At 39.2% G+C, this 23,206-nt stretch overlaps 1 protein-coding gene across 21 annotated transcripts in view; it reads left to right on the top strand.

Moving 5' to 3' along the window:
* Positions 1-23,206, top strand: part of LCLAT1 (lysocardiolipin acyltransferase 1) — a 188,378-nt gene that overhangs the window by 106,156 nt on the left and 59,016 nt on the right. For 17 of the 21 annotated variants that reach the window (XM_089326600.1, XM_089326599.1, XM_089326598.1 and 14 more), the window contains 2 exons: positions 7,259-7,405; positions 9,292-9,408. In XM_089326600.1, the coding sequence (XP_089182726.1) occupies positions 7,259-7,405; positions 9,292-9,408 (264 nt within the window). Of the gene's footprint in view, positions 1-7,258; positions 7,406-9,291; positions 9,409-10,401; positions 10,592-13,876; positions 16,328-23,206 lie in introns of those variants that run through there. The other 4 variants (XM_089326608.1, XM_089326605.1, XM_089326604.1 and 1 more) reach the window with 4 other exon arrangements.

Genomic DNA, 23,206 nt, shown 5'->3' with positions numbered 1-23,206 from the left:
CTTGTATTTCAGTATAGGCACATTTGAGACTTAATGATATAGAAAATACTATAACAGGATTATTGCAGGAAAAAGGGCAGAAAATGAATTGCCATCCTCTATTCATTTTTTTAAAAGTCAGAGCCTTTATAGGAATTAATTAGAAGATGACTGTAGAAAGTAATACCTAACGTAATGTGAGCTCAAGAGACAGATTGATCTTCCCTAACTTTTTCTGTTCATTATTTAGTATCCTGGCAGAAATTGAAATTCTGAGAAGTGAAACTATTTGTTAACTGATTTCTGGATTTATTTGTATAGCCAAACTATTGTTATATACAAATAAATATAGTATTTTCTTTTGATCTTCGTGATATACATTTACAGAACATTTGCATTTGTTTATACTTTTACTCATTCTCATCCAAAATGAGGCTTTTGAGTAGCATTTCCTTGGTTGCACAACGGCCACTATTCAGAATTGAAACTTGTTGAGGGAGACGGTTGTCTGTCTCTTCCACGTTGCTTTTTGCTGCTAACGTCCTGTTCATAGTGCCATAGTAGAATCTACCTTTGAGGTTCAGGTTTTAGAGTACTAGGAGAGGAGTACAGATGTTTTTATGATTCCCTTAACTGTATTCATCTACACTAAAAATGAAAGATAAAAAATCTGAATAGACTTTTTATTGAGAAAGGATACTTAATGTTAAAAATACATTAAACAGTGCTTTCAAGCCCAACTCATAAAACTTGATAAAAGGGAATGTGAGTCTAAGAAAACTAGATTGTGACATAAATTATGGAGTAGGTTTGAACATTGCATATGCTTGGGGATTACTCACATCTGCTTTGAGAAGGCAATGCTGATAACATAAATGGGGTTTTAGAAAGAAGATAGTAGAAGCAAAGTGATGCTGACATCCACAGATCGTATCTAGAAATCTGCCAAGGCCGACGTCGCGGCTCACTAGGCTAATCCTCCGCCTGCGGCACCGGCACCCCAGATTCTAGTCCCAGTTGGGGCACCGGATTCTGTACTGGTTGCTCCTCTTCCAGTCTAGCTGTCTGCTGTGGCCCAGGAGTGCAGTGGAGGATGGCCCAAGTGCTTGGGCCCTGCACCTGCATGGGAGACCAGGAGGAAGCACCTGGCTCCTGGCTTTGGATTGGTGCAGCGCGCTGGCCTTAGTGGCCATTTGAGGGGGTGAACCAATGGAAAAGGAAGACCTTTCTCTCTGCTCTTTCTCTCTCTCACTGTCTAATTCTGCTTGTCCAAAAAAAAAAAAAAGGGGGGGGGGAAATCTGCCAAAATCCTAGCCCTCATTTGAGAAATCAAGGTTAAAGACAGAATGTCCTGTAGTGGAAAACTATTGGAAACAGAAGGCCAATTTTAGGTGAGTTCAGTGTCATTAATCAGCTCATGCAAGTATGAAATAGCATAAAAATATGTTTTTAGGATCTTTTTTTTTTTTTTTTTTTATTTTTTGATAGGCAGAGTGGACAGTGAGAGAGAGAGACAGAGAGTGAAAGGTCTTCCCTTGCCGTTGGTTCACCCTCCAATGGCCGCCGCTGCAGCCGGCGCACCGCGCTGATCCGATGGCAGGAGCCAGGATCCAGGTGCTTTTTCCTGGTCTCCCATGGGGTGCAGGGCCCAAGCACCTGGGCCATCCTCCACTGCACTCCCTGGCCATAGCAGAGAGCTGGCCTGGAAGAGGGGCAACCGGGACAGAATCCGGCGCCCCGACCGGGACTAGAACCCGGTGTGCCGGCGCCGCAAGGTGGAGGATTAGCCTATTGAGCCACGGCGCCGGCTGTTTTTAGGATCTTAACAACATCAAGAAAGATCTGAGTATTGCTTTAAACATGGACAGATTATGCACTGATACCAGTGAAATGGGATAAAAACTTTGCAAAATTTTCCTGTGGTTTTTATGAGGAAAAAAGAAAAACATCTAAAGAAAGAAAACAGTTCAAAAATGTCGGTGACATATAAATGTAACATGAGAAAGCAGAGGCTTATGGGTAGAGGAGAGAACTGAGAGACTGAATCACTCAGCCAATTTACTTCCCATTCTGGAATTTTGGGAAGAGATGCACATATTAGGAAAGTTGTATAACAAACATAAATGTTCACTTCCTGCAAGAGCAATTGGTAATCTCCCTTGGAATGGAAACATTCTACCTGCAAGTTTTGTTCAGTCTAGAAAAAAATACAAAATGAGACAGTAAAGAATTAATAAAGATTTGAGAAAGTAGAAGCTTTAAAGCGAGTCTACTACTGAAAAATGGAAAGTCTAATCTCTAAAAAATAAGTAATTCTTGAGGACAGTTAGGACTATATAAATTGGAGATTTTCAAGTTTACATTGCAGAGATGCTATTTAGTGTATTGATTTAAAATACCAGATTTGGAGAAGCTGAAATGCCTGTATTTGAAACGTAATGATACCCATTTTCAAGTTTATTGGTCCTCCAAGTGCTTCTATTTCCGCATTGATAAAGTAAGGGTAATAATTTTACAAAACACATAAAGTTGTTTGAGAATTAATTGAATTAATGAATAATGCTTAAAATAGCAACAAGCAATATAGTAAACATTCAGTAATATAATTCTAATTATACTATTTATTCATAAAAATGGCTGCTATGAAAAAGAATTGCAAGTCTTAGGTATTAATAATAGAATTGTTGAAATAAACTATTAAGACAGACATAGTTGAAGACCAGATTGGTGAATTGGATGATCAAGCTAAGGAATTTTGCTTGAACACAATGTCAGATGAGATAGAGAATAAAAGGAGTAGGAGGACAGATTCAGAAGTTTAAACATCTATCTAACAGAAATTCCAGGCCAAAATATGAGAGTAAAGAGGAGAAAAGAATATTTTATTACAATCTGGAAGGAATATTTCCAATATTAAAGGCTTAAATATTGAAAGCATTTACCTCCTATGAGCAGAATTTATGAGAAAAGTTCCATAACTTAGATTCATAGGGTGAAATTCTATGAAACCAAGGAAAAAGAGAAAGATCATAAAACTTCCAAAGGAAAATAATAGGTTATCTAAGTGAATCAAATTGATAGTAGACTTGTTACTAATCATTAAATTATAGCAGTCTGTGGAAAATAGCTTTGAAATTATGAGAGGAAAATGATTTAAACCCCAAATTCTTCATTTAGCCAAACCAGACATAAAAACTGAGAGCAAAACAAATCATTTCAAGAAAATTGCAAACTCAAAACATTTTTCAAAAGAAATTCTTTGAGGAAGACTAACAGGACATAGTCTTTATTTTTTTCCCCAAAGAAACCTTTTATTTAAGGAGTACAAATTTCATAAGTACACCTTTAGGAATATAGTGATTCTTCCCACCCTACCTGCCCTCCTACCCCTACTCCCACCTCACCTCCTCCTCCCTCTCCCATTCCCAGTCTCATTCTGCCTTAAGATTCATTTTCAGTTAACTTTATACACAGAAGACCAACTCTATACTTAGTAAAGATTTCAACAGTTTGCGTACACAAACTGAGAACAAGATTTACAGTTAATTTTCATAATACAACTCATTGAAAACAGAGGGCCTACATGGGAATTAAGTGCACAGTGATTCCTGTTGTTAATTTAACAGTTAACACTTTTAGGTATGACATTAGTGATCACCTGAGGCTCTTGACATGAGCTGCCAAGGTTATTGAAGCCTTTTGAATCCAAAAACTCCATCAGGATTTAGACAAGGCCATAAGCAAAGTGGAAGTTCTCTCCTCCCTTCAGAGAAAACTACATCCTTGTTTGGTGGCCACTTCTTTTCACTGGGGTCTCACTCACATAGATCTTTCATGTAAGACTTTTTTTTGGCACAATATCTTGTTTTTCCATGCCTGAAATGCTCTCATGGGCTTTTCAAAAGCCAGACCAGAATGTCTTAAGGGTTGATTCTGAGGTCAGAGTGTTACTTAAAGTGATTGTCATTCTATGAGTCTGCTGTGTGGACTGCTTTCCATGTTGGAACACTCTCTCCTTTTTAATTCTATCTATTATTATTGCCAGATACTTGTTATTATTTGTATGAGCCCTTTAACACTTAATCCTATCTATATGTTCACTGTACATGTAATATAATCACTTTAACATTTAAGATGGCATTAATACCACCCAGCTTAATGGGATTTAGGGTCCCATGGCAAGTTTTTAAACTGTACCCTTAGAAGTAAGTCCGTAGGAATGTATGCAGAACTACACAGCTTTACAGTTACAAACTTCCCCCTCCCTCTCTTATCCCCACTCTTTTTACTGAGTTTATTTTAATTGACTTTATACACATATGGTTAACTCTGTGTTAAAGTAAAGAATTCAGCAAATAGTATGAAGAAGAAAGAAAAAAAACCTTTTCCTTGACAATTGAGACAAGGGCTATACAAGTCATTGCTTCTCAAAGTATCAATTTTAGTTCTACAGCATTTCTTTTAGGTACTCTATTAGTTATCGCAGATCAGGGGGAACGTATGGTATTTGTTCTTTTGGGACTGGCTTATTTCACTAAGTATGTTGTTTTCTAGATTCATCCATTCTGTTTTAAATGACCAGATTTCATTTTTTTTAATTCCATAGAGAGAGTACATATCCCATGGTTTCTTTATACAGTCTTTGGTTGATGGGCATTTACGTTCCATGTCTTAACTATTGTAAATTGAGCTGCAATAAACGTGGGGGTGCAGATAACTCTTTTTTTTTTTTTTTTTTTTTTTTTTTTTTTTTTTTTTTTTGCTATTTTCATTTCCCTTGGTTAAAGTCCCAGAAGTGGAATGGCTAGGTCATATGGTAGGTCAACATTCAGATTTCTGAGGTATCTCCAAACTGTCTATCATAGTGGTTTTACCAGTTTACATTCCCACAAACAGTGGATTAGGGTATCCTTTTCCCCACATCCTCACCAGCATTTGTTGTTTGTTGATTTCTGTATGAAAGCCATTCTAAGGGGGGGGGGGGGAGTAAGGGGAAACCTCATTGTAGTTTTGATTTGCATTTCCCCAAGGGCTAGTGATCCTGAACATTTTTTCATGCATCCTTTGGCCATTTGGATTTCTTCTTTTGAAAAATGTCTTTTTAAGTCCTTTGCCCATTTCTTCTAAGGGTTGTTTGTTTTGTTGTTGTGGAGTTTCTTGACTTTTTATAAATATTGATTATTAATCCTATATCAGTTGACATGGTTTGCAAATAATTTCTCCCATTCTGTCCAATGCCTCTTCACTTTCCTGAATGTTTCTTTAGCAGTACAGAAGCTTCTCAAATTGATGTAATCTGATTTGTTAATTTTGGCTTTGATTGCCTGTGTCTTTGAGGTTTTCTTGCAAGAACTCTTTGCCTGTGCCAGAAGCTTTCAGGGTTTCCCTGATGTTCTTAGATTTAGATATTTAATCCATTTTAAATGGATTTTTGTGTAAGGTATAAGGTAGGGGTCCTGCATCATACTTCTGCATGTGGAAATCCAGTTTTCCCAGCACCATTTGTTGAAGAGACTGTCCTTGCTCCAGGGATTGGTTTTAGCTCCCGTTAGTCGAATATAAGTTGGTTGTAGATGCTTGTATTGATTTCTGACATTTCTGTTTTGTTCTATTGGTCTGTCCACATGTTGGCAAACTGTTTCTATAAAGGGTTAGGTAGCAAACCTTTTCAAGTGTGGGCCATAGTTTCTCTGTCATATCTATTTCTTTGTGTCATTGTAATACTAGAAGTGGCCATAGACAGTATACAGAACAAAGAGATATGACTGAGTTCCAAGAAAACTTTGTTATAAACCCTGAAATTTCAATTTCATTTCATCTTCTCGTATCACAAAATATTATTCAGTTGTATTATATGTTTGCAGTGAACCAGTACTACTCCCACCTGCTGAAATAATGAGTGTATTATAAACATTCATGGCAGTAGGAAAGATGAGCTCTTGTGGATATCTAAGAGATTGATCTGTAGAGCAGCCAGCACTTACAGAGACTGAGACCTTCTATTGTTACAAATCAAATCTGGTTTTAGGCAGATTGGCTTAATAGCAAAAGCATTTGACCTTTACCACAGTGTGCTTTCTTTGTCTTGCCTCAGTTGCCTCTTCCTTTTCGGTTGTCCATTATACCACCAGCCTGGTTTTCTTTTCTCGCCAGGGTCCGAGGAATTTTCTGAGAGCACATTTGGTTGGGCCTAAATAATGTGTTTGGCTCAAGCTTCTCATGCTTTTTGGTTTATTTACAACACTATAGATTGGCTGCCTTGAGCCAGGCATCTCCTACAATATTCCAAGTCATCTGGCCGGGCAGAGATGTGTGGTCATCTGAAACAGGGCTTGTTCAGAGTTCCCTCTTGATCAACAAAGTGGCTTTGCCCTAGCGAGAGTGTTGTGATCACAGTGTATGTTCTGGTGAGCCACTGTGCGATTTTCCTCTCCTTTCACATAAAATTTACAGTGGGTTGGCATTGAAAATAGCAGTTGCATTTACAGATTGACAAGTACTGAAAGAGAAGTTTTATTTTAATATTTATTTTTTATATATTTGTGAGGTAGATCTTAGAGAGAGAGAGAGATGGAGAGACAGAGAGAGAGGTCTTCTATCCACTGGTTCACTCCCCAGCTGGCTGCAATGGCTGGAGCTGTGCTATCTGAAGCCAGGAGCCAGGAGCTTTTTCTGGTCTCCCATGAGGGTGCAGGGTCCCAAGCATTTGGCCATCCTCCACTACTTTCCCAGGCCATAGCAGAGAGCTGAATTGGAAATGGAGCAGCAGGGACTTGTACCAGTGCGCATATGGGATGCCGGCACTAAAGGCGACAGCTTTACCCGCTACACCACAGCATTGGTCCCCAGAAAGAGAAATATTAAAGAATATGCTCATATATATTACCAGAGACCAGTCCTTTTCTAACTGTATGTCTGACAAAAAGTATTATCTCTTACAGGTAGCTTGGTTAAAAGGATTGTTAAAATCTTAGATGAGTTAGTGGTAAATATTAGGGAAGTTATTAAGAAATATTTTATATTAGATAGTTTTGGCTTAGAAAGATGGTTTTGAGAGTTTTAAAAAATCCTAGGGTTACCAAACACCTTTAATAAGAATGTTTTCTGGTATATGTGTTATTCATTTGATCTAAGGTTAGTGTTGAATTTATGATCTCTCATTAGATATTTATTATAGTAAATACTTTATTGTAAGACCCCCCAAGAAAAATATTGTATTCAATGATTAGTGGATTTTGGGAATAGAGTTGTATATAAATACTTGTTAAATTGATTCTAGGTTGGGCCATGCAGGCTGCTGCCTATATCTTCATTCATAGGAAGTGGAAGGATGACAAGAGCCATTTTGAAGACATGGTTGATTATTTTTGTGATATCCGTGAACCACTTCAGCTCCTCATATTCCCAGAAGGAACTGATCTCACAGGTAAGGTGGCTGGCTTCTTTGTTCAAAGAATTTTAAAACATGGAGAAACTTAGAAATCATCAAGTCTGAACAACTTGCTCCTCAGATGCAACAACTGAATACCACCAAGATTAATGGCCACCCTTAATAGACTTAGGCAGACAGAAGCACAAGACCTAGAACTCCTGGTTGCCACCCTAATGAATTTACCAGAGACAACCACCAAGAGGTCCTGTTATTTACACTTGCTTTTCTAGAACTTTATATTTTAAGGCTCAGAACCTATTTTAAAATGTCAGCTGTTGGGGCCCACACTATGGTGCAGCAGGTAAAGCTGCTGCCTGCAGTGCCAGCATCATATATGGGCACTGGTTCAAGTACCAGCTGCTCCATTTCTGATCAGTTTCCTGCTTTGGCCTTGGAAAGCAGTGGAAGTTGGTTCACGTCCTTGGTTCCCTGCACCCACATGGGAGACCCGGAAGAAGCTTCTGGCTCCTGGCTTTGGATCAGCACAGCTCTACCTGTTGTGGCCATTTGAAGAGTGAACCAGAGGATGAAAGGCCTCTCTCTCTCTCTGCGTCTGCCTCTCTTTCAAATAAATAAATTAATAAATCCATACAGGACAGGACAGAAAATCTCTCTTGTGAAAATGAAATCTTAAAGGAGATATCAAAATGAAATGAGGAATTTAGTAGAACATGAAGTTGAGATATTGAAGAGAAATCAAATTGAAATGAAGAATTCAATAGAACAAATGAAAAACACATTTGAAAGCCTTAAAAACAGAATCAGTGAGGTAGAAGAGAGAGTATCGGACTTAGAAGAGCACAGGAGAATATACAGTCAAAACAAAGAAAAGAAGAGGAAATTAGAAATCTAAAAAATATTGTTGGGAATCTACAGGATACTATTAAAAAAAACCAACATTCGGGTTCTAGGCATTTTAGTGATGTGGAATGCATCTATGGTTTCTAAGGTTTTGAGGAATCAGTAATCTTACATTTACTGCTAGGAAAGTTGTTATTATTCCATATCTTTCTTTAGGTTTGGAATAATAGTCTGTGAATTTCAGGACACAGCTGAGGATTGCAGGTTCTAACATCTGCTGTCATCAGAAAGAATTTCATGATCTCTCACAGCAGTGGAGGCCAAATTTCTGAACACTTTACTTTTTCCAAATGTATTTGCTGAATAATTGGTTTGGTTCTTCTTGGAACTTGTAAAGTTACCTCATGGAATGGAAAAAGAGACTTTTGCCAACAATTGGAACATAAACTTGACTCTTTGACTATATTCAGCCAAACCATGTTCAGATGTTTGTACATGATGTGCTAATCATGTGCCCATCCTGTTGTGGTAGGGTTCTGGTTAGTAATGTTAGAATGCCCTTTGCTTGAGCAAGACAAATATTTCACTTTGCATTGAAGGCCTAAATTATTGGGTTAAAAAAATCTCATCTGATGTATTTGATTGCTGGTTATTTCTTCTGGATGTCTAGATCCTTATATTTTGTTAGTTTTCAAGTTTTGTTTTATTAGGACTTTGTGTTTTAGTATATGAGGAGTATGCCATGGAACCTTTCATTGATTAGGGTATTTTAGGTTTTATTATATATTGACTTATAAAATCTTTTAAAAGATTTTAAAGATTTGAGTATGAATTTCAGGATACTACTATAAAACTCATTGAAAATGTCTTATTAGAAAAAATTTACAATTCCAATAAATAGGTATGGGGTTGTTATACGGGAACTTATAAAGTGTTTGTGTCTTCTCATTTAATTCAGTATTCCTAGTCCATAATTATGGAGCAGTTAACTGCCATCTGTATCAAAGAAATTTTGTACTTACTCCCTTACCTCACATCTTTCTCTTTAATGGCATCTAATGGGCTTTTGTTTTGTTTAGAAAATAGCAAGGCTCGAAGTAATGATTTTGCTGAAAAGAATGGACTTCAGAAATATGAGTATGTCTTACATCCAAGAACTACAGGCTTCACTTTTGTGGTAGACCGTCTAAGAGAAGGTAAACACTCATCTCAAACTGTACTTTTTTATGAAGGTGCAAAAGTCATTAAACTTTATCTATAGACCTTCACAATTAATAATGAATGTTTTCATAGTTTGATCACAAGAATTATGATACTGTATTTTAGATAATGTTTACCCCACATACTAAAATATGATATGTAAGAGATATTTTTATTAAATAGAATTTCTTTTCCTTTTTTCATCATTGAAAATAATAACATATAATCCTACTTAAAAATGTCTCAGTGGCAAAGCTATCTAAATGTCTTATCACTTATACTACCCATGCATTTGGCTGTTAGGATTTGAGAATATAATCATTTTCTCACCATGTTAGGTCATTATAATCTTCTACAGCTTAGGAAATAATTTTGCATTCATTATTCCACTTAGGTAACTCTGGTTGATTGATTAACTCCATTTTAGAGTTAAATAGAACAGGCATCCAAAGTTAGTAAATCTTTACAGGTCACGTGAGTCAAGGATAGAACTTCATTCAGATACTTTGTAGTTTGTGGCTCATACTGGTTCCACTTCTTTTCAGGTTATGTAAGTTCAAGGAAAACAAAGTGATTCCTTTGATAGTATCCTACCCACTTAAAGGTTTTCATTTGGGTATTTTTGTTATGTAAAAAAAAATTGTCTTTTAATATAGTTCTGCTTATGTACATGTTTATATCCACTCATATACATATCTGCATACCAATAAGAAAAGTGAACTCTGCAGAAATAATACAGAAGTGCTAATTTTACAGGAGCAATTCAAAGCCCAGTCACCTAATGAAGGCTTCTTTTTAGTACATTTTTTGCTCTCCGCTCTGATTTCTAACAAGCTGTGTTATATAGTGGTGACATCTAGGACAAATTGTCACTTTCTTCTGGTAATTGCCACCTTATTATAAAACTGCTTGTACTTAATATTGAAAGATCTAGAAAAAGCTTGAAGTTCATACTTCTTTCTCTAGATGACATCACTGTATTCCTTTAGGGTTGTAATGTGCTTTCAGATATAACCTGCCACACTGAAGCTGCTTCGCTACTAGACATTCATGATTTTGAAGAGATGTACACAGAGGTCCAAAATAACATTGGTATGGTAAACCAACAATATTGTCCCTGTTAATTTGGCTTGCTTTTGAAATTGTGTGGATACAACTGACCTGACACAGAGTAGGATTATAGTGAGTGCCCATCTACCACTAGGAGCTAATAGAGAACCATCTTTTTGAAGATTTTTCTTACATTTTATTTATTTGAAAGGCAGCATTGGGGTGAGGAGAAAGAGTTATCTTCAGCTGCTGGTTTACTCCCCAAATGGCATCAGCAGCTGGGATTGAGCCAGGCTGAAGCTAGGAGCCAAGAGCTTCTTTGTGGTCTCCTACGTTGGTGCAAGAGCCCAAGGATTGGGCCATCTTCCTCTGCCTTCCTAGGCCTGTTAGCAGGGAGATGGATTGGAAGTGGAGCAGCCAAGTCTCGAACTGACGGTCATATGGGATGCTGGCATGGCAGGTGGAGGCTTAACCTGCTGTGCCACAATCTGGCCCCAGTAGACATTTTTAAAAGTTGAGAAGCAGATGAGATCAATTCCTTCACTCATTTAATGAACCTGGAAAAATCTTCCACCAAAACAAGAAAACAGTAAAAGAGAACAGAAATTCATAAACATCACTTAAGTTGAAATAATTTTTTTAATTGAAGGTCAAACAGTCCACATTTTAATTCAAGTTCTGCTCTTATGCCTAAATTCTAAAAATGAAGAAATGAGGAATTTGATCTTTTCGCTAATCCAGTGTTAACCATTAAAGACAAAATAAGTTCCTACTAGGAAATAAAAATAAACTACCGCTGGGTAATTGTGATTAACACACCTGAAAAAAATTCTTTGGTATGTATGCAGTATGAGAATATTGCTGACTTAACATCCAGATTACACACTTACTCTTACTATCAGATACTCATATATTTGTCTCTCTCCTTTTGGTCTACTGTAGCTCTTATTTGCTCTGTAAAAGTTGGTTATGTAAGAAATAAAAGCCGTATACCAGTCATAGGTAGCTCAGTGTTCATTGTCATTGTTAAAGCATTGTAATTTCGTGGACTTTGTGCTTAGTGTACCATTTGCCTGTTGATACCTGTGGCGGTATCAGCAGTGTGTTTGTTGTCTGTGGTGGCTGTGTGTAGTGAGAACTGTAGGTGGCCAGCAGGAGCCACTGCTCTCTGTGGCATTTATCCTGGTCAGGGAGCCTCTCTCACGATTGCTTTTTAGTTACCCTTCCTAAGAGACTGCAGTTTTTAGGAGGCCAGGAAGAGAGGCAGATAAACTTGAAATAGTGAGTACATTATATACCATCGACTCCAGCCTTTGACTTTTCACTGCCGGTAAGTTTCTCTGAAATAGGATTAAATTTTACTCTCACATTAAAAAAATGTGAGTGTATAGTAGACCTTTGATATTTGCTAGAGTATTTTCTGAGATATTTTCCATTTCCCCAGCTCTGCAAATATTTTTGCAGATTAGCAGTTGATTTTCTTCTGAGGCCATGTTATCACAAATCTTTTGATTGTTATAATAAATTAAGTATGAGAAAACCTTTGTAAAATGTGGATACTAAGTGACTTGTGACTGACATCCTGAAGCAGAGCTTACTCAGATTTGCCTCAGCATGACTGTATATGATCACATGTCAGAGACCTTGGGATCTCTTCATGTTGAATATTCAAATGTCATGGCATTGCATTGGACTGTAAGTGGCATTTGCATTGGTTTCTTTGTTTTTTTCTCTCCTATCCTTGCTATCCCCTAGCAACACCTCTGCGTTTTCCATGTAGCCTAGATTTTGTCACTGTATTTAGTGAGAAAAGTCATTAAAGCCCTATGGAAACTGATCAGAGTCCTACATTTGTGCATAAAAACAGCCATCTAACATTTGTCAAGTACCTGTCATGTGCCAGATACTGAATTTGTGCCCAGGTGCTTATTTGCTTCTTTTTACCTTCCCCATGCATTGGAATCACTCGTTTAATTTTTTTTTAACTTTTATTTAGTAAATATAAATTTCCAAAGTACAGTTTATGGATTACAATGGCTTTCCCCCACCATGGTTTCCCTTCCACTCGCACTCCTCCCATCTCCCGCTCCTTCTCCCATTCCATTCACATCAAGATTCATTTTCAATTATCTTTATATACAGAAGATTGATTTAGTATATATTAAGTAAAGATTTCATCAGTTAGGACCCACACAGAAACACAAAGTGTAACATAGGTACTCAGGTCCGTGCTCGTACCATCTGTTCAGTGATGAGGTTCTGGGCTCATCGCTGCCCTCCAGCCACCTTCAAATGTGTTTCTCAGTGTCCTGAGTGGAGCGTAGTTTGCCCTGTGCTGCATCCATGGAGACTGGTTCACTCAGTTTCCACTGTGTAGTAAGTTTGCAGTTTTTTCTGTTCCAGTGCTACAAAATTTATTATTTGTAGGTTTTATATTCTTTTTCCAAGATTTCTTGGAAAAGTTTTGTTTATAGTAAGTTTTGTTTAAATGGAAAAATATACATATAAAAATTTTCTTTTTGTAAGCCATTTTTATTTTTTTATTCTTATATTTATCAGGTCCTTCTTTGTTTCTGTAATTATCAAAACAGAACAGGAAAACATGACATTCAAACTATCTGTCCTTTCAAATTGTAGATCCATCATTTTTGTGGTCAAGTATCTTAAGTAGTCTGATGATTTGATTTTCTCAGTACTTGCTCACTTTCTATAGAAGAAATAATCACTCATGGGAGACCAGGATAAGTATCTGGCTCCTGCCATCGGATCAGCACGGTGTGCCGGCTGCGGCGGCCATTGGAGGGTGAACCAACGGCAAAGGAAAACCTTTCTCTCTGTCTCTCTCTCTCACTATCCACTCTGCCTGTCAAAAAAAAAAAAAAAAGTAAAATAATATTTGTTTTTACTTATAAGAACCAATTATTTCTTGATAAAATTTTGGAAAGTTAATTATAAAAAAGAAAATAAAAGCACTCATCCATAGTGTTGCAAGTCACTTTTCAGAAACATCCCATGCCCATCTTTCGACATGGTTTTCCTCTCATATTCAATGTGTACACATTTTCGTCAGACAAAATGAGAGTGAAATCATACAACTTGTCTTGTTAAGGTCGTGGTTTTTTTTTTTTTTTATTAATTTAGCTAATTTATTTCAGACATTTTCTCCCCATCCTTAAGTTTTTCTAAGAGTAACATGTTAATGTGTACATAACATCCTGTTTGATAGAGGGACTGATATTTATTTAGTTTTATTAACAATTAAGATTGTTTGCAATTTTTCACCCTTATAAATAATACCAAAATATGCATGAATATGATTTTTAGGATAAATGTTTATTACTGAGACAAAAGTATACATTTCCTTAAGGTCTTTGAAAATAATCTTATTCTTAAGCTTTGTCCCATTTCTTTCAGCCACCCAATTCTGTTGATACTTCCATGGAGACATTTCAAGACATCCCACTTCCTATGTTTCCACAATGGCCCCATTGGTTTGAATTATCATTACTTTTCCTTTTTTCTATTTCTGATTTTCTCACTGGCCTGCTTCTGGTTTCTACTTGCTAATCCATTTCATAATTGATAATCAGTTTTTATAAAGTACTTCTGTAATGTAAACATAAATGTGTTTATTTGTTTAGAAAATGTTTCTTGGAAATCCATTCCCTTGAGATTTGTAATGTTAGAAAACCTAATTATAATGCAGTATTCTAAGAGATGTGACTCACAAGTGTCCTAAGGACATAAGAGAAAGACATAAGAATAGTGATATGAAAGAGTTGCTGTGTGAGTTGAGGATTCGAGAACAAACATCTTCCCCAGAGGACAGGTGTTTAAGCGTTTGTTTCTTCCATATTCCTTGACCACAAGTTTATAATACAGTACTCATCTTTTTAAATTCCACTACTCAGAATCCCCTTCATGCAGTGTAAGCTAAAGTATTGGAACTAATTGGCCATTCTTAATTGTGCTTTAAGAATTCTAAATTTTGCTTCTGGTTATGTCTGTCTAGGCTAAAGCCAGGAATGCTTTGCTTCTCTCTAACCTCCAAGTACTGTCTATTCTTCCTCTAAGAATCCTCTTCCAAGAGTGTGGGTGGCAGTCAGCTGGACTGACTTCTTGAATAGGACATCTAGCACAGCAGATCTTTTGTACATAGCTACCAGGGTCTGTCTGACCTCTCTCTGAAGGGGCAGTAAAGGCCCCGTCGTGTGGGTTATTAAGGGTGAAGAGTTTATTTCTCAATCCAGTGACCTACTTTGCACCTTTATCTTATTTCTGCATTTAGCAACATTTGGCACTGTTGATTCTTCATAGTCCGTCTCCCTTTGGCTTCTCATTTTCTCTTTGCTCCTGTGGCCACTTCTCAGATTCCTGTGCAGATGCTTCTCTATCCATCCCTTCATGTCTCTGTTCCTCATAAGGCTCCCCTAGGTTCTGTGTTCTTCTTTTTCCAAACATTCTGCGGGGGCCATATCACCCAGATTGTTGGCTCATTGCCCCTGTGCTGATGCCTCCTAGGTGTAATTCCAAAAGCCCTTTCTTAGTTCAGGGCCAGAGGTGTACCTTCTGCCTCTTGGAGGTCCTGCAGGCACTTCTGCTTCAGTATATCCATATACTGCATGGAACTTGTCATTCCCCCCTCAACTGCTTTTCCTCCTCTCTTCCCAAGCTAAAGTTCATTGAGTGCTTATGTGCCAGGATTATTCTAAGTACTTCATTTAATTCTGGGTTGAGGCATTATTAGCATTCTCATTCTATGCATGAAGAAACTGAGGGACAGAGAAGTTAAACAGCTATTCCAAGATTACTCAGAGCTGGGGGTCTGGCTGGAGAGCTTTTGTCTTAAGGACAATGTATCATTGGATCCATTGCTCAAGCCAGAAACCTGAGAGTCATTCTTGGCTTACCCCCTCTGCCTTGCTCACATATGATGAAATCCCAAGCAAGCCTTTCAGTTCTACTTGGAAATCTCTTTCAAATCAGTCCTTTCCTTGGCATTCTCACTGCTGTCTTGATTGGGTCTCTGTGTTATCATTCACCTGCTCAACTCTCTTCCTAGCACTGGTCTTGCTTCAGTCCTTTCTCCACGCTATCCTGGAGCATCAAGCCTTTTCCTAACTGAGGGTGGCAGCATACCAGATTAAGTGCTCAGGCACTGTAGTCAGAGACCTTGTTAGAATCAGGGCTTTTCCTGGTTTAGCAAAGTGACTGGAGAGGTCACTTTTCCTCAGGAAGGCCCAGTTTCATCATTTGTAAAATAGGAATAGTAACAGTGCCTCGTTTATAGGGCTGTTCCACATAGGCTTAGAGTGTTCATCCATTCTGATCAATGGCATAATGAGAGAGAGCTGTCTCCCCCAAGCTCAAAACATCGGGGCTACCTGTGGATTCAGAGTACATATCCTTCAGAGCATTCTCCATAAATAGCATTTTACTCTCTGAGATTTGAGTGCATGTCAGTTCACAATGAGGTGGGTTGCTCTTTGTAAAGCACCAGTTCTATAGATATTTTACATCACAAGTTAAGTACACAACCAAGGGCTTCAGCAGTAAGTAAATTTGGTAGCAGGTTTCTCCTGGGAAGTTAAAAAGCCTGGTAAAGTTGCATACATGAATTAAAGGCCTCCCTGCCTCCAAACTGAGGCTGGCCTGTATGTTTCTCAGAAAATAGTCGGGACTTTTGTGTTTTTCTCTGTCTGCTACAATGCTTAGCAAATGGTTAAGAAAAATTTTGCCCTAGGGTTACATACTATTTGTGTAACACCAGTGAGCTATCATAAATGATTACTGTTGTGAAAGTTACACCTGGGTTAAAATGATAGGGGGTCTTATGGCACCATTAATAAAAATTCTCAAAAAACATGGCTTATTATTAGCATGAAGATTACCATTTTCATGGATGAGTGAAAATTGTATAATTGTATTTTATCCATTCATACTACTTATATACCTAAAAATTAGTTTCCTCTTATATTTATATTGTTTTCTTCAGAGTAGCATGCTGAAAAATGTTGCTGACAGATAACTATGACATTTACAAAATATTTATTTTAAAAGTCAGAATTGTGGAAGAAGCTTTTGTAAGTAAAATTTGTGGAATTGCCTTTGAGTGATGACTTTTTGTAGACTGTACATTGACCATAAAGCATATTGTTACATACATTGGCGTGTTCTCCCAGGGAAAGCAGAGAGATAAACAGCAGGAGCAGAGGATGCAGGTAGCAAGGCTGCCATACGGGGCAGGGGAGCACTAAATGTTTATGTCCTCAGAAAGTTGTTAGATAGGAGAGCATTTCAGGTGAGGGTGCAAAATGTATGTAACAATACACTTTAGCTTCCTGTTCATATGAAAATCAAAATTTATTCTCAATGAAGTTGAAATTCTGGCCCGAGACGAAACCCTGTAGACCCTGAATTCAAAAATTCATCTTAACAGGAGCTTATGCCTGCTTTTTGGTTTTCATTGTGAATGCATTTTATTACTTTTTTGGGTTTGTCCAAAAAAGTTTTACCTTGTTTCCCCTTTACTCGGGACATGTATCCATTTCATTATTTATAAAGGCTATACCTTTTCCCTTTTCTCTTTATAGTTTTATTTTCCTTCATTATTCAAAATACTCTTGGCATTTTTTTTCCAGTTAGGACCTTTCCTTAACATTTAAAAAAATAAATTGATGTATGTTTTGAGTATTGCAAGGTAATGTTAAAACAGTACTAACGTTGCTGGTATCTGCATGTGTGTGTGTATGTGTGTGTGTGTATATACATGTGTATACAAACCAAGTTCATGTGCCTTCACTTTTTTTTTGAAAGATTTATTTACTTATTTGAAAGTCATAGTTGTTTTTTTTTTTTTTTTTTTTTTTTACAGGCAGAGTGGACAGTGAGAGAGAGAGACAGAGAGAAAGGTCTTCCTTTGCCGTTTGTTCACCCTCCAATGGCTGCCGCGGCTGGCGCACCGCGCCGATCCGATGGCAGGAGCCAGGTACTTATCCTGGTCTCCCATGGGGTGCAGGGCCCAAGCACTTGGGCCATCCTCCACTGCACTCCCTGGCCACAGCAGAGAGCTGGCCTGGAAGAGGGGCAACAGGGACAGAATCCGGCGCCCCAACCGGGACTAGAACCCGGTGTGCTGGCGCCACAAGGCGGAGGATTAGCCTACTGAGCCGCGGCGCCGGCCCTGAAAGTCATAGTTACACAGAGAGAGGAGAGACAGAGACAGAGACAGAGACAGAGACAGAGAGAGAGAGAGAGAGAGAGAGGTCTTCCATTCCATCTGCTGGTTCACTCCCCAATTGGCCGCAATGGCCAGAGCTGCACCAATCTGAACCCAGGAGTCAGGAGCTTCTTCCAGGTTTCCATGCGGGTGCAGGGCCCAAGGACTTAGGCCATCTTCTAGTGCTATCCCTGGCCATAGCAGAGAGCAGGATCGGAAGTAGAGCAGCCGGATTCCAGACCTGACTCCCATATGGGATGCCGGAGCTTCAGGCCAGGGCGTTAACCCACTGTGCCACAGCTCCAGCCCTAAACCCGTAACTTCACTTTTTAAAAATGAATCCTGATTGAGGCAAGTGGGCATGAGCCTAACAGTAAAGATAAACATGTTGTATATCAGAGTGACTGAGTTCAATCTGGCTTTATTCCTGACTCCAGCTTCCTGCTAATGTGTACCCTGTGAGGCAGTAGTGATGGCTCAGGTAATTGGATTCCTATGCCTCATGTAGAGACCTGAATTAAGTCGCTGGCTCCTTGGCCCCAGGAAGGAACTAACGCAGACATTTGGGAATTGAACCAGCAAATGGTAGTGTGTGTGCTCTTTTGTCTCTAATAATTTATTTATTTATTTACTTGACAGAGTTATAGACAGTGAGAGAGAGACAGAGAGAAAGGTCTTCCTTCTGTTGGTTCACTCCCCAAATGGCCACTACGGCCAGTGCTGCACCAATCCGAAGCCAGGAGCCAAGTGCTTCCTCCTGGTCTCCCATGTGGGTGCAGGGGCCCAAGCACTTGGGCCATCCTCTACTGCCCTCCAGGGCCACAGCAGAGAGCTGGACTGGAAGAGGAGCAACCAGGACTAGAACCTGGCGCCCATAAGGGATGCCGGTGCCGCAGGTGGAGAATTAACCAAGTGAGCCACGGCACCAGCCCCTCTAATAATTTTTTTAAAAGATTTATTGATTTATTTGAAAGTCAGAGTTACACAGTGAGAGGAGAGGCAGAGAGAGAGAGAGGTCTTGTATCTGCTGGTTCACTCCCCAATTGGCCACAGTGGCTGGAGCTGTACTGATCTGAAGCCAGGAGCCAGGAGCTTCTTCCAGGTCTCCCACATGGGTGCAGGGGCTCAAGGACTTGAGCCATCTTTTACTGCTTTCCTAGGCCATAGCAGAGAGCTGGATCAGAAGTGGAGCAGCTGGGACTCGAACCGGCACCCATGTGGGATGCCAGCACTGCAAGTGGCGGCTTTACCAGCTACACCACAGTGCCATCCCCTCTAATAATTTTTAAGGATAATAAAAAGTAAAAATAAATCTTGATTAAAAAAATTCCCAAAATAACATGAAACTAGATATAGAAATTATAATGAGGGGCCGGCACTGTGGCACAGCTGGTGAAAGCCCTGCCCTGAAGCACCGGCATTCCATATGGGTGCTGTTTCTAGTTCCGGCTGCTCCTCTTCCAATCCAACTCTCTTCTATGGCCTGGGATAGCAGTAGAAGATGGCCCTGCACCCACATGGAAGACCCAGAGGAAACTCCTGGCTCCTGGTTTCAGATAGGTGCAGCTCCAACCGTTGTGGCCATCTGGGGAGTGAACCAGCAGATGGAAGACCTCTCTGTAACTCTGTCTTTAAAATAAATAAAAATAAATCTTTTAAAAAATTATAATAAAAATTATATAATGAACAATGTCAGCTGACCAAAATTAGTCCTTGTGCAGTTGCCATAAGCTCACTCCTCTGTACTATGTATTGTAAGTGTTGAAAGGATGTCATTTTCTAATCCATCTGCCTGCCCCTAGCAAGGTTATCTAGGAGAATAACATGTATATATCCTCAGTGGCTCTCATTCCCTCCACACAAGAGTTTTGTTATAGTTGATCACATGGAATAAATTCCAAAGATTCTTCTGTTGGTAAGAAAGATTATTAACATTGCATTTTTCAGAAAGTACATCTATACACAAAGAAATGCATATTTTAGTTTATTTTGTGAATATTGGCCAGTTAATCCACATAATTTCATTGTGGTCCACTCATCTTTTTGTCATAGGGCATGGTAATTAAATGAAGGATTAAACCACTGATCTATATTAGTTCTTTGATCTTTACTTTGTAAAGTACATTTTCAAGTTAGAGCCTTGTTTGATTATAATAATCTAACAAGCAGCAGTCTACAGTGTGGATTCTCTTCAGTCTGCTATTTTACTTTTTACATAAAAAAAATTATGAATTTGAAAGAGTTACACGGTACAGGGTTGGAGGGAAGGAGGGTGAGAGGGATCCTCTATCTGCCGGTTCACTCCCCAAATGGCCACAGCAGCCATGGTAGGCCAGGCTGAACCAGGAACCATGGCCTTCTTCCAAGTCTCCCATCTTCAGCTGCTTTGCCTAGGCCATATACAGGAAGCTGAATTGGAAGAAGGGAAACAGGAACACAAACCAGCACTTACATGGTTTGCCAGTGTTGCAGGTGTCAGCTTCTCCATTAATGCCATAATGCCAGACCCTGCTATTTTACTTGAAAAATAACTGTCTTACATCTCTTTACAGCAAGCTTCATGTTTCTGCTGTTTTTCTTATTGCTTTACATTCTTGGTGATTTACAATGGCAGTGAGCTTTCTCTAGGCAGTTATCTTTCCTCTTGGGCAGCAAATCTGAGTTTACTTAACAAACTTTTATCAAGCTAGGTTACAAACTATTGCTATTTTGCACATTCTTCTTAAGTATCATTTAATAGGTATACCATATTGGCTATGATTTGCTGTGTTTTTTTTTTTTTTTTTTTTTTTTTACCGGCAGAGTGGATATTGAGAGAGAAAGAGAGAGAGAAAGGTCTTCCTTTGCTGTTGATTCACCCTCCAATGGCCACTGCGGCCGGCGCACCGCGCCGATCCAATGGCAGGAGCCAGGTACTTATCCTGGTCTCCCATGGGGTGCAGGGCCCAAGGACTTGGGCCATCCTCCACTGCACTCCCTGGCCACAGCAGAGAGCTGGCCTGGAAGAGGGGCAACAGGGACAGAATCCGGCGCCCCGACCGGGACTAGAACCCGGTGTGCCGGTGCCGCAAGGTGGAGGATTAGCCTAGTGAGCCGCGGCGCCAGCCTATAATTTGCTTCTATTCAGTAGAGGAGCAGGTAGGAGTATGTGGAAATTACTCATGGTCTATAATTGTAGTGCCTAAAAAGGAGTTGAAGATCTTGAGAAATGATAGGCTTTGAGCCGGTAAAGAAATTGGGAAAGAACTGTTAGGATTAGCTCTCCATGTAGCAGTGGAGACTAGCCTCTTTGGACAGTGAATGAGAGAGGTAGTCTTAGTTACCATGAAGTGTCCACCTCTAATAAAGTAGAAAATAAAAGGAATTTGGGGTAGTGGGAGCTGTGAAGGTAGTATTTATGGCTTTATAAATACTTCAGAACTGGGGAGTAAATTGTTCCTTCCTTAGTATTCTTAAAGAGTTTATTACCTTCCTAAGCAGTGTACTGCTTGTTTTCAGGTAAAATAAGATCTTTTGGCTCTGTCATCATCATGGTTATCCCAAAATATTGTCTTATTTTGAGATTTCTAACTTATGATCAGTTTAAAGTAACAGTAATTGCACATCATGTTTTTTACATATCCTTTGATCCACTAATGAGGTGTTTGCAGATTATATGTGAGGCCACATAGTAAGAGGTAGAGTGCGAGCCATCCTAATTACAGTGATCTATCCTAGGGGAAAAGTCACGGAAGAATGTCATGTTTATGTCTTTACAAATGGTTTTGAGACTTTTTAAAAAATTTTGCCTTTTGTGTATATGACTGAAAATGGTCATAATTTTATATTTGCAAATAGTGATTTGATCTGAATCAATCTGTTTCAGCAATTGTTAGCCTGTTTGCAAACTTGGATACTCAAAGTGGATATATATTTTCTAAGTTACCAGCAGTTTATATGGATTCCAGACACCAAAACCATCTTTGAACATAAAATCTGAAAAGAGTCCTTTGGGTACAGCAACTACAAGACCCTAAGAGAGGGAGTAGTATAGTTGTTGTTGTTGTTGTTTTTTATGGTGTATTTATTTATTTGAAAGGCAGAAGAGAGGCAGAGAAAGAGAATCTCCATTTTCTCATTTACTCTCCAGATGGCTGCAGTTGACAATGCTGGGCCAGGCTGGAGCCAAGAGCTTCCTCTGGGCTTCCACATGGGTAATGGGGACCTGAGTGCTTGGGCCATCTTCCATTGCTTTGCCCAAGCGCATCAGCAGGGGGCTGGATTGGAAGTGGAACAACTGGGACTCGAACCAGCGCCCACATGGGATGGCGGCATCACAGATGGCAGCTTTACTGGTACCCCACAACACAGGCTTCTTAATCCTGAGAGAATAGTTTTGTAGGAATAAAGTTGTTTGTAAGTGGAGATAGCATGTTGAGATGACTCCTACAGTGAGTTTTATGATGAGGAGGAGAGAGCTGGAGCAGTCAACAGATCCAAAAGCCACCTTAAGGATGAAGAGAGTAGAGTATTTTTAAAGCCTGAGAGGATTCAATAGAGGAAAAGCTGAAGATAAAAGGATTAATGATGGATCAGTTTTCTGAGAAATTAAGAAGGGGTATGAAGAGAAATACAGTGAAGAAGATTCCTCATTTTCTGAGGCAGGAGGCAATGTGGAAAATGAATTTTTTTGGTTTGGGAGTGAGTGTCAAGACAGGGAGAGGGGCTGTGCTGGAAGGCTCTGTTCTCTCTCAGATCAGAGGTTAGGGAATTGAGTGATAGTAGTGAGTGAGTTACAGAGGGAGTGAAGGTGATTAGTGAGATTCAAATAGTTGTCGCAGAAAATGAGAAAATGAAGCTGACCAAAGCCAAGTCAAAGTACTGCTGAGCAACAGATCAAGTCTGAGCTCAGACTCCACTTTTGGGCTCCATCCAAAGTGGTGATTTTACAGTGTACCACAGTGGCTTGCCCTCTCCTACCACCTGCAGTGCTCCCATGTCTTCTGCCTTTGACCAGCTACCTATTCTTTTATTCCCTGCTCAGGAAGATTAGTTCTTGATCTCTTCGGCTGGAAGTCCTTTCAGTGCCGCCCTCTCACCCTGACCCTGTTTTCTGCCATGTTTGAATTATGCTTAAAAATCACATAATTTGCAAATATGTATCATCCTTGCTAGATTGTAAATTTCCCTGGGTCAAATTTATAGTTCTGTAGGTGTTTCTGTTTCTTTCACTTCCCCTTTTCCTCTCTTTCCTTACCTACCCAACACCTCCCTAGAACAGTGGTACCCAATTATCCAATAAATATTGAATGAGTAATTGAGTGAAGCATGTCCACCACAACCAGTTGTTTGAGAGAGAGCAGTGACATCTAGAGGAAAGTAAAGTTTGTCATTATTCCTTACCAGCCTAATAACCCACAGGCATCAACTTGGAGAGTATTATATAACATCTTTTACCCAACAGCAGTGAAATATATTGCATTCGTAGGTAGTCTTCCTAACTTGGTGGCTCAGTATATTTAGTGGTTGGAAGCCAGTGTTGTGGT

This window comes from Oryctolagus cuniculus, chromosome 2 (genome assembly GCF_051225735.1).
Source record: "Oryctolagus cuniculus isolate XC-2025 breed Fujian yellow rabbit chromosome 2, ASM5122573v1, whole genome shotgun sequence".
In the NCBI taxonomy this organism is placed as follows: Eukaryota; Metazoa; Chordata; class Mammalia; order Lagomorpha; family Leporidae; genus Oryctolagus; species Oryctolagus cuniculus.
Note: the sequence above shows the minus strand (reverse complement) of the source record. Positions and strands in the feature narration are given on the sequence as shown.